General features: G+C 45.7%; 1 protein-coding gene across 3 annotated transcripts in view; it reads right to left on the bottom strand.

The window, feature by feature from the left end:
* The window catches only part of FOXJ3 (forkhead box J3), a 123915-nt gene that overhangs the window by 76007 nt on the left and 35512 nt on the right, over positions 1-12396 (bottom strand). For all 3 annotated transcript variants that reach the window (XM_029065393.2, XM_029065395.2, XM_029065394.2), the window contains exon 3: positions 766-1090. In XM_029065393.2, the coding sequence (XP_028921226.1) occupies positions 766-1090 (325 nt within the window). The remainder of the gene's footprint in view (positions 1-765; positions 1091-12396) is intronic.

The raw sequence follows: 12396 nt of genomic DNA, 5'->3' as shown, positions 1-12396 counted from the left end.
CCATGTGGGACAGGTACTGTGTTCAACCTGATTAGCTTGTACCTACCCCAGTGCTTAGAACGGTGCTTGACACATAGTAAGTGCTTAACAAACACCATCATCACTATTATTATTATTATTACTATCTCTGGAGAGCAACTGAAGAGCAGCCCAGGGTCTTCATGTGTTCTCTTTTCCCAGCCAAGGCCATATGAAATATATTAAAAACAGCACATAGTGGTTATAAAATCAAGTCCAGTACATTATTCCTTGACAGGCACGACAGCTTCCACCTCCAAAAAAAAAAGGGGTCACTTGACTACTCCCTTGGCTATATACTCACCTGGGCTGTTTCTTGAGTTGCCAAAGATGAGTAGACAAGTGTAAACTGCATTCCTGTTCTCACTTAAAAGTGCTCCACATTTCTGTATTTATACAGAAGTGGAATTTTCTATCTAAAACCAGGAATCCCTGCTCTCTTTTCATCGTAAAAAATCAGTTCATTCTAAATCTCACCCCCAATTAGATTGTAAGCCCGTCAAAGGGCAGGGACTGTCTCTATCTGTTGCCGACTTGTTCATTCCAAGCGCTTAGTACAGTGCTCTGCACATAGTAAGCGCTCAATAAATACTATTGAATGAATGAATGAATAAATCTGGTTTTTCTTAGTTTCACTTTGAATACATACCACAAAGAGCCACCTTTTAAACCAAAACACACTTTCCCAACAAATCACTCCTCACTGTCGCAAAAAAATGAAAACGGAAAAAATTGAAGCCATCTTACCTTCCAACCACTGCCAGCCTCTCTATAATATGGGAAGTTATCACAAATCCATTGGTAAATCTCACTCAAAGTCATTTTCTTTTTCGGTGAGCTATTAATCGCAAACGTAATGAGGCTAGCGTAACTGTATGGTGGTTTCCCATCTTTGTGCTGCTGTACTTCCTCCTGGTCCAGTGTCGTGTTTGGGTCAAGGAGTGCGTTCTTCTTGGAGATACCTGGTCCGTGTGCATTTTGTGTAGCATCAGATTTTTGGATGGCTGCCCTCATGGTGAGCTGTGGTAACCAGTCCATAGATGTTAGGCTGCTCTCCAGTTCTGATGTCATCCTGAAGGTAAATAGACTCCTTAGTCAATATCAAGGAAAGAACCCCTGCTTCTCAAAAAATCCAATATTCACAAATCTAGGAGTTCCAAAGTGAGGGAAAGCCTGAGTTAAATCTGGAGGGAAAAGATTGAGTATGTTAATGACCAAACAAAATATTTAAGGGATCAACATTTCCAATCTTTTTTTCTCAACTTTTTCCTCTTCACAACAAGAATAACGTTTGCTTATCATGGGCCTTGATACAGAACACGTACGTTCGAGTGACTCTTTGTGCCAAATTTGGAAAAACACGACCTCCCCAGCTAAATGGGGCGTGTGGGGAGAAATCATTCCAGTCTCGCGGGCTGCAGACGCACATTCTGAAGTACGGCTGGGTATTAACTGCAAACCTTGAGCCTTTAAAAACCTTTAATGACCGTCACACTCTGCCACTAAAAATCTTTAGGGCAGCTTCCCAGGCGGCCGGTGGGGAAATGAAGCCAGAAGCGGAGGGGGCTGACTGAGGTGAAGGCAGTCAGGTAAAGAGAGACTGCAAAATAGGGAGGGCTCTGGAGGAGTAAGGAAGTGGGACCGGGCAGGGGGAGGAAGAGAAACTAAGGCAGGGTGAACAGGAAAAGCAGGGCCAAATTAGGGAATCAGAGAAAAGGAATGAGGAGGAAACTCCAGGGCAGGTTGAGAGAAGAGGAAATGCCAGGGGACTTGAGCAAAAAAAGTTGAGGGCCAGGCTTGGGAAGCAGCAGCAACAGCAAAGCCTGGGATCTGACCTACAAAGACACAACCCCTGCCACACAAAAGGGTGCACGAACTCTGCTAAAGGATCGGGACTCCAAGTATGAGGGAAGTACAAACCCTCCCCACAACTACTCTCCCCCTACATCTCCTCCAAGAGGTCTTCCCTAAGCCCTCTTTTCCTTTCCTTCAACTCCCTTCTGCATCCCCTTGGCTTGCTCTCTTTATTCATCCCCCTCCCAGCCCCACAGCACCTATGTACATACCTGTAATTTATTTTATGTCAATGTCTGTCTCCCCCTCTAGACTGTAAGCTCACCGTGGGCAGGAAATATGTCTGTTATACTGCTACATTGTACTCTACCACGTACTTAGTAGAGTGCACTGCACACAGAAAGCGGTCAATAACTACGATTACTGACTGACAAACCCCCTCCCCCAAGCTCTGCAAGACGTTTTACCACACTGCTCACAGGAATAGAAACTTCCAACATTAGAGGGTTTCCTCTTAGTCATCAAGGATTTCACCTTCGGGTGATAAAGCCAGGTCTTGCATGAACACTGTCTTCTCCTCAAAGAAATCTAACTGGACATGTACAGGAATATTTTTGGCCAAGATCTCATTAGACCAATGAAGGAATTTTATGCAGGACTGTACGCACAAAGGCACATTCCTACGCAGATTCGCCGTCAACTAGAGTGCTGTCGTTCAACAATTCTAGGGCTTATAATTTTGTGGTTGATTCACAAGTAGTATGTCTGATCAATTATTAGAGAGCTGGAGCTCAGGTCTGGACCAAACCCCACAAGGTTGGATCCAGACGAGAGAGACACCGAGTTGGATCTAGATAACGTGCTAATGTCAACTGCGTTTTCGGGAGGTCTAGTCATTTATCAAGCATATTTATCTGTGCGCTGTACTAAACACTTGGGAGAGTAGGATATGACAAGTGGGTAGGTACGTTCCTGGCCCAGGTCTAGACCAGCACTGACAGGACAGATCCAAATCCTGAGCACCCCGAGAAGAAAGAGTGAGTTCTGAGCCCTCTGGAAGTTTAGGATTCTCTTTGGAGGCCCAAAGGTCTCATTTATTTTACTTTTTTTTATGGAATTTGTTAAGCGTTTACTATATTCCAAGCACTGTACTACACACAGGGATAGATACAGGCTAAACAGGTTGGACACAGTTCCCGTCCCACACTGGGTTCCAGTCAATCCCCACTTTACAGGTAAGGTAACTGAGGCCTAGGGAAGTTAAGTGACTTGCACAAGGTCACACAGCAGACAAGTGGCAGGGCTGCGATTAGAACTTTGGTCAATAATAATAATACTTGTGAAGTGATTACTATGTGCCAGGCACTGTTCTGAGCACTGGGACAGACACAAGTTCATCAGGTTAGACACAGTCCCTGTCCCACATGGAGCCCATACTCTTAATCCCCATTTTACAGATGAGGTACCTGAGGCCCAGGGAAGTTAACTGACTTGCCCAGGTCACGGCAGTCTTGTGGTAGAAGCAGGATTAGAACCCAGGTCCTTTGGACTCCCAGGCCCGTGCTCCGCCCACTAGACCACACTTCTACTCAGGGAAATGTTTATTCCCAGGGGAATCTCTGAGAGTGTCCAGGAAGTGGACCTACCCTCCGCAAGGTTTACAACCACACCCAATAGGGGACCAGAATTTGTTCCTTTGAGATTCCCCTTCCCTGACTATCCAGTTGGACATGAGCTATCGGTTACTGTTTTTTGACTGGAACCACCCCCTAAATCAGCAGAGCAGTGGGAGCCGGAAGGGGAGAACGAGGTCGGGTAGGTCGAGGAGGAACGATGGTTTCTGAGGGCCTACTGGCCAAAAACCCTTGGGAAGTACCACGAAAACACAAGTCTGAGCTCCGGTGGGTTGAGGGACTGAGGGAGAGGAAGCGAGAGTACCAGGCCCTGGGGACAGAGTACGGAGTCCGAGGCGGCCAAGATGAGAACAGGACTCTGAAAGGGCTGCCGACACCTCGTGGAGTTCTCGGTTTGTTTCGGAAAACCTGAAAGACTCTGTCTGAAGTCCACAGTCCAGCTAGGGTAAGTCTGTTGCTTCTGCATTATCTCTGTGACCTGTCCCTGAATCATAAAAGGAAATTACATTCGCCTGACACGCCAGCCTCTTTGAAAAGTCATTCCGATATCTTGAGCTCTTCTGGAAGTTTACCAACCTCTTCCAGGTGCAAGAAGAGATGGCCAAATGACCTGTTTGACATCTTTCCAATTCTTTGTAGTGAAGATAGTCTCCAGGGACAGACTTTTTATTTATATGTCTGAGATGGGTACTCTGCCTTTTTTTAATAATTAAAAATCTTCTCTTGTCCTCCCCAAATCATCAAATAAGACTATGGCTTTCTGTCGAACCTCAGCTGCCCGTAGGCCCCAGTGTTTAAACTGCAGAAAGGATTAGACTCTAAACCCCACCTCTTATACTGAACTCTCCCAAGCGCTTACTACAGGGCTCTGCGCATAATAAGTGCTTAAAAAATATGATTAATTGATCGAAGGATCTCACAAGGTGAGACTGAGGGATACAAGGAAGGTCCGTTACCCTTCTGGCTAACCTGCGCCAAATCTCAGTTGTACTTTTTGGTAAAATTTTAAAAAAGACCTTTCACTGGTCACCTTACTTTGCCATTCTTCAAGAGGGCAACGTTTTTGTTGATTTTCCTCTCCACTTTTGCATATTTTCCACCTGTTGCTTGTTTCTGCTCTGGCTTTCCTGTCTTGGTTCCTGCACGCTAGTTTCATGTCTTTGAACTTCAAAAAATGATCATTACGGTTTAGGAGGCTGCTAAAGCATACAGGACCCAGTATCTCCCTTTTCCACATTTGGTACAGGGAGTCAGGCAGGGAGAGATCCGGAGGCTTGGATACTTGTAAAACCTTCCATTTCACTTGGCTGTGCAGATGAGGCAATGGCGATATAAATTCTGTTCCTAAGAAAACATGATTAGAACTTCCCTATTTCAATCAATCGGTGGAATTTATTGAGTGCTTACTGCGTGCAGATCACCACATTAAGTGCTGGGGAGAGTAAGATATACCTAGAGCAGACACATTCCCATTTCTTGCTAAATCAAAAGCTGCTAGAGGGCAGGCATCATGTCTATTACTTACATTGATCTCTCCCAACTGTTTAAAACAGTGCCCCACCCAAAGACACTACTCAGGTTTAAGCAAAGATGTGTCATCTTATGGCTTGGAGTCACCCCTGAGGATTATTACTTGGCTGCTACAACCCTTTCCCAGTTTTACGTGACCACCCTGGCTCTGGTCATCAACTTATCTCTGCTCTCAGTCATAGCCCAGGAGTCAAGTATTTGCTTCCATATTCCCATTTTATTCTGGTTGGCCCACTGGGCCCTCAGCCATCATCTGAGTTACCAGGACCCCTCCCGGGTTGCTAATGGGACTCTCTGAGGGTCTCTTGAGGCCCCAGTCGGATTTGAAAAATCAATCGCATTGACTGAGCACTTGCTGTGTGTCGACGACTGTGCTAAGCCTTTAGGAGGGCACGACGCGATAGAGTTGGCAGTCTATCTGGCCCACGATCTGCCCCTAGCCTGGAAACCCTCCCTCTTCATATCTGATAGACAATTACTCTCCCCGCCCAGAATGGCTCAGTGGAAAGAGTGTGGTCATGGGTTCTAATCCCGGGTCCGCCACTCGTCAGCTGTGTGACTTCGGGCAAGTCACTCACTCCTCTGTGCCTCAGTTACCTCTTCTGTAAAATGGGGATTAAGACTGAGTCCCACGTGGGACAACCTAACCACCTTGCATCCCCCCCAGCTCTTAGAACAGTGTTTTGCACATAGTAAGCGCTTAACAAACACCATCACTATTATTCAAAGCCTCACTGAAGGCACATCTCCTTCAAGAAACCTTCCCTGCCTAGGCCCTCCTTTCCTCTTCTGCCACTCCCCTCTGCATCGCCCTGACTTGCTCCCTTTATTCATCCCCTCTCCCAGCCCCACAGTACTTATGTATGCATCTGAAATTTATTTATATTAATATCTTTCTCCCCCTCTGGACTGTAAGCACACTGGGGGCAGAGAATGTGTCTGTTATATTGTTCTACTGGACTCTCCCAAGTGTTTCACGCTCCGAACACAGTAAGTGCTCAATAAATACGACTGACTGGTCATGATCCCTGCCCGCGAGGAGCTTCTAGTTTAGGGAGACATCCTGTCCACCTCCCTCTGGGGCCAAACCTTCCTGCTGCTGCCCAGCAGGAGCTGTGGAGGCCTGTCTCCATGACTCAAGGGACCCAGGACAGTAGGACTCCAGAGCTCCTTAGAAGTGAAAGCTGCACTCTGGCCACAATCCCTCCTGACTCGTACCGTGCCTCGCCAACAACCCCGCGGCTCTAGACCGGCAGTCCCTTGGCATTCATGGGGTTTGGGTTGGCATCTCTGCCTGCGCCCATACTCCCAATCGGTTCCGGCCTGGTCCTCAGCCCGTTTGCTGGCTTGGGAGTCACCAGTTGCAGCCCTGCCTCATTAGGGGCTGGCCCGGGCATCCCCACCCTCTCCCCACCCCAGAAAGCCCAGGGAACTGTGAGTCGTAGCCCTTTCTAGAGCTTTAAATATAGTTGTCATTGGGCACAGGTGTTATTCGCGGTTTCACCTCATCTGTGGGGGCTGTTCTAACAAATCCCCCCCGCGAGTATCACAGAACGGCAGCTAAAAATCACCAAATGGCAGCTAAATATCGTAGAATGGCAGCTAAATCTGCCTACCAATCCCTGCTGCATTCATTTATCGATGACTGCCTTGCGTAAGAGGCATCCGGTCTTAGCCTCCTTTCACACTATAAAGAAAACCTTTGAGACGACCATCAGAATATCCATCCTATGATGATGAAGAGGGTTCCACTGACTCATCGAGAGGCCCTTAAGAGGCAAGGCATTTTAATACTGAGAACTCCTCCGATGACCTGTAAAGACCTGCTTTTCCAGTAAACAACTGGGAAATTTCAGCCCTCCATTTCCAAGGATTTTAACTCCGAAGTTGAAAATTTCATCCACCATCTGACTTACATTACTCAAATAGCCCATATTCGGGAGAAGCAGCGTGGCTCAGTGGAAAGAGCACGGGCTTTGGAGTCAGAGGTCATGAGTTCGAATCCCAGCTCTGCTACTTGTCAGCTGTGTGACTGTGGGCAAGTCACTTAACTTCTCTGGGCCTCAGTTACCTCATCTGTAAAATGGGGATTAAGACTGTGAGCCCCACGTGGGACAACCTGATTCCCCTGTGTCTACCCCAGCGCTTAGAACAGTGCTCTGCACATAGTAAGCGCTTAACAAATACCAACATTATTATTATTATTTTCCCCTTCCTTGACTCTTTACCCTGAAGCCTTCTAGCTATTTACCCACAATTACATTTCAGAGGTTTTCAAGGATCGGGTTGAAGGTGGGTAGCCCAATACGACCATCATCAATTTTTAATGATCTGACACATCTCTACCATCTGGCACACAGAACAATACCTTGCGAATCTTTTTTAAAAACTTTTGGGGATGAGGATGACTGATGATGACTAAGAAAATGATGAATCATGAAATAGGAACTGCACCTAACACTAGCTGGGGTCTGTTTATGTGTCTTTCAGGGTTAGCAGTGAAAGCTAATCAAGAACTGACTTGCAATTAATCAAGCTGCAGGCACTAGCGGAAAAAAGTGCGGAGAACAGTTGGACAAGGGATTGTGGCCCTTTTTTTCTTCCATGTTAACAACTTTTGCATATCATCCAATGTCATCTCTAGGGGGAAGAAAATAAGTAAGTACACTTCCCCAAATCTCATTCACTTTATTAGGGATATAGCATGTATTAGGTGAGATACCTTTAACATTTACAGGACTCCACAGATCATAAAACCACTTAAAGATATTAGAAAATTTCTCTGAGGAGCAAAGAACATTCACTAGCTTCAAATACAGCTCCTGATGGAACCAAATGTCTTTCAATCTGATGGTTCCTAGGAAGCTAGGTATAAACTAGAGTCTATAAATCTTAATGCTATATTCTTTCATGCATCTAATCAGCCAATCAATGGTATTTACTGAGCACTGACTCTGCGCAGAGCACTATTAAGCACTTGGAAGAGTACAATACAACAGAATTAGCAGACCCATTCCCTGTCCAAAGCAAGCTTACATTTTAGGCTGCAAATCATCAATTATAGTTAATTTTGGCCAAAATCTTCAATAACATTTTGCAACTGTGATAGAAATTCTAAAATCTCTGGCCAATTTCGTACTATGAATAAACTAGGAGGTCATGAGAGTTGTTGCAATCAGATTTTTGTTAAACTTTCCTTGCAGGTCATGATAGTGGTGTCCTTAATATATGACACTTGAGAATCGCCTAGAAAATCTAGCAGCTGCTTCGACAATAGTTGGGTTTCCAGCTTGGGTCTTGCCAGGAGCATCGCTGGATTTAAGAGTCTGAAAAACCTTCATGATTCATTCAGTCCTGCCTTAAAACAATACTAAACATTAACTTTAGATTTTTCTTTAAAATGGTCTGAATAGGTGACATTTTACAGTGAAAAGGGTTTTGTTGTTTTTTGAAGACTCTCCAATTTGCCATACATCAGCACAGAGCCAGAAGTACTTTTCAGAATTGTGTTGGTATGAACGCGTCTGCCAATATCTTTAGCCGGGCATAAAAGCATTTAGTATTATCAGCATAATCATGGGCCCCATGTATTTATCTTTTGGTTATCAGGGCACCAAGGCTTGCAGGGATTATGCTTGTCTTGTTCCTCCACAACGGATAAGGATCAAGATGACGCTAGTTCACACAGGTATAGGCAATCTCTATAAAAAGAGTCCTGGGCCTAATATTCATGGTGGCATTTGTTAAGTGCTTACTATGTGCTAGGCACTTAGTCTTAATCCCTATTTTGCAGATGAGGTAATTGAGGCCCAGAAAAGTTCAGTGACCTGCCCGAGGTCACACGAGAGACAAGCGGCAGAGCCGGGGGAGAACCTGGATCCTTCTAGCTCCCAGGCCCATTCTCTATCCACTAGACCATTCTGCTTCCACTAATCTACAATCAGTTCTTTCCCTGTACTAGCATCAGCTGTGCTTAAGAAAAGAGATGAGGAACTCAATATAACTAGAATCATTCTGAAAAAACCTAAAAGCACAAATGTCAAAAAAAAAATCAACCTGAGAACTCCTTCCATTCTGGTCATTTGGCAACCAGAAGCATCTATCAAAACACAAGTCCACTTTCCTTTTTTTTTTTGTACAATATTTAAGTGCTATGCGCCAGGCACTGTATTGAGCACTGGGGGTAGATACACGCTAATCAGGTTGGACCCATCCAAGTCCCACATGGGGCTCACAGTCTTAATCCCCATTTTACAGATGAGGTAACTGAGGCAAAGAGAAGGTCAAACAGCAGACAAGTGGCAGCGCCAGGATTAGAACCCAGGTTCTCCTGTCTCCAAGGCCCCTGCTGATTCACACCAACTCTCTCCTCCGACCTCTACAACCATATTACTAGTACCTCAAAGGAGTCTCTTCAGTACCATCAACAGCACTGTACTAGATGCTCGGGAGCATAATAGCACAAGCACTGAGCAGAGCAGAACTACTTTAAAGAGCTCCAAGTTCCCCAGGTGTTCTCTTCCCCATCTCAATTTTTCCTTTTTCCTTTCTAGAGCTTTGAGGTGAGCTAAGGGAAGCAACATGGTTTCGCAGAGAGAACACAGAACCTCAGAGTCAAGAGGACCTGGATTTTAACCCCAGCTCTGTCATCTGCCTTAGGCAAGTCTCTTAACTTCTTGGTGCCTCAGTTTACTCACCTGTAAAATGGAGATTCAATACCTGCTCTACCTCAGAATGTGAGCCCAATGAGGAACATGGACTATGTCCAACCTGATTATCTATATCGATTATCTATATAGATATCAGGTATCTATATTACCTGATAGCGCTCTCATAATATCCCGGCTGGATTATTGAGTCAGCCTTCTCTCTGAGCTCCCTTCCTCCTGTCTCTCCCCGCTCCAGTCTATTCTTCATTCCACTGCCCGGCTCATCTTCCTCCAGAAACGCTCTGGGCATGTCACTCCCCTTCCTAAAAACCTCCAGTGGTTGCCTATCGACCTCCGCACGAAACAAAAATTTCTCACTCTAGGCTTCAAGGCTCTCCATCCCCTTGCCCTCTCCTACCTCTCCTTCCTTCTCTCTTTCTACTGCCCACCTCTGCCGCCCACCTCCTCATCGTCTCCCGTTCTCGCCTATCCCGCCGTCGACCCCTGGCCCACGTCCTCCCGCTGTCCCGGAATGCCCTCCCTCCTCACCTCCGCCAAACTCATTCTCTTCCCCTCTTCAAAGCCCTACTGAGAGCTCACCTCCTCCAAGAGGCCTTCCCAGACTGAGCTCCCTCTTTTCCCTCTGCTCCCTCTGCTGCCTCTCTGCCCCCCTTTCACCTCCCCTCAGCTAAGCCCCCTTCCCCCCCTTTCCCTCTGCTCCTCCCCCTCTCCCTTCCCCTCCCTTCAGCACTGTGCTCTTCCGCTCATTTGTATATATTTTTACTACCCTATTTATTTTGTTAATGAGATGTACATCTCTTTGATTCTATTTATTGCTATTATTTTTGTCTGTCTGTGTCCCCCAATTAGACTGTAAGCCCATCAATGGGCAGGGGCTATTTCTATCTGTTGCCAATCTGTACATTCCAAGCACTTAGTACAGTGGTCTGCACATAGTAAGCGCTCAATACTATTGAATGAATGAATCTACATTTAACCCAGGACTTAGTACAGTGCTTCGCACATAGCAAAAACTTAAATACCAACATCCCCTAACACTCATCACACCCCATTCTGTCCCCCGCTACACACACACAGGCCTGAGAGATGGATGACCTGGGTTCAAACTGGGATTCCACTATTTGCCTGCTGTGTTCCCTTGGGCAAATCACTTCACGTCTCTTTGGCTCAGTTTCCTCAGCTGTAAAATGGGGATTCAATACCTCTTCTCTCTCCTACTTAAACTGTGAGCTCCAAGTGGGAGTCGAATTGCATCTCGCCTGATTAACTTGTATCTATTCCGGCACTTGACACATAGTAAGCACTTTACAAATACCAAAATAATAATACCAGTCCTAAATGCTCACACGGCCACCTCTGCACCATAACAGATGGGTACTGAATAACCCAACCTAAAATTAACCTCTCATGAAAACTCTCTCTCACCTCTATCATCTTCACTAGATTACCAATTTCTCCCGCAATTCTGTTTTCTTCCAATGTTTTAAAATACTCAACTCTCCCTCATTCAGAAAAAATTTCACTCAGCCCCACTGATCCACTGCTTTTTCTCTAAACTTTCAGAATATGCTACCTACTTCCTCTCGACCAACTGCCTTCTTCAGGGAAAGCCTTAATGATGAGGGTATTTGTTAAGCGCTTACAATGTGCCAAGCATTGTTCTAAGCACTGGGGAAGATACAAGGTAATCAGGTTGCCCCACGTGGGGCTCACAGTCTTAAACAGAGGAGGAGGGATTACCTACCTATAAAGGAAAAATCCTTTCTCATTGATCGCAGCTAGCTGGGAGGCGGGAATCAGTCCAGATAGAAGAGTGAGGCAGACCTCAACCTCATGATTACCCACTATAATAATTATGGTATTTATGCTGTGCTAAGTGGATTCAAGATAATCAGATCAGACCCAGAAGAACTTTTCAGGCCACTGGAACACCGCTGTGTGCATTAACACAATCTCTTTCAAGTCAATCAATGGTACTGATTGAGCGCTTACTGTAAGGCACTGTACTAAGCCCTGGGGTAGATGCAAGCAAATCGGGTTGGACAGTCCCTGTCCCATGTGGGGGTCGCAGTCTCAATCCCCATTTTACAGATGAGGTAACCGAAGCCCAGAGGAGTGAAGCGACTTGCCCAAGGCCATATAGCAGACATGAGGCAGAGCCAGTATTAGAACCCATGACCTTCTGACTCCCAGGCCTGTGCTCTATCCACTAAGCCACCCTGCTTCTCCATCATGGTGCTTTGCTGCCCAGAAGTCTACAATGGTTCCAGTTGCCGGGCACATTCAATTCACTGTCAGGAATTTTCAAATGTTTCACAGACTGTCTTCTCTTTCCTTAATTTCCCACTGGATCCCAATTTGGGTTCTCTGTTGGCGTTAGACAAGCCAGCTCACTTTCCCATTCACATGACTCACTTCTAAACCATCCCTCACAGCATCCTGGGGTGGGGTTGAGGGGGAAAAAGGGGAAAGAGAGGAGAATGACCTCTACCCTTCTCTCTGCCAAACCACATCCTTCCTCTCCTCGAAGAGTGCTTAAAAAAAAAAAAACACCCCACCTCCTCCATGAAACCATCCCAGGTTAACCCCATTTGCGTTGAAAATTATTCTATCCCACCAGTTATTTTCTGGCCACAGCAATCATGTGTCTATGCATACACACACATACACGTATAAGGTTTTGTACACTTTTTCATCTTATATTCTTTGCTTCTGTTAGTTATACTAAAACCTTTTCTTTTCATCTGCCT

Source organism: Ornithorhynchus anatinus, chromosome 5 (assembly GCF_004115215.2).
Source record: "Ornithorhynchus anatinus isolate Pmale09 chromosome 5, mOrnAna1.pri.v4, whole genome shotgun sequence".
Classification (NCBI taxonomy): domain Eukaryota; kingdom Metazoa; phylum Chordata; class Mammalia; order Monotremata; family Ornithorhynchidae; genus Ornithorhynchus; species Ornithorhynchus anatinus.
This window is presented reverse-complemented; position numbering and strand designations above follow the sequence as displayed.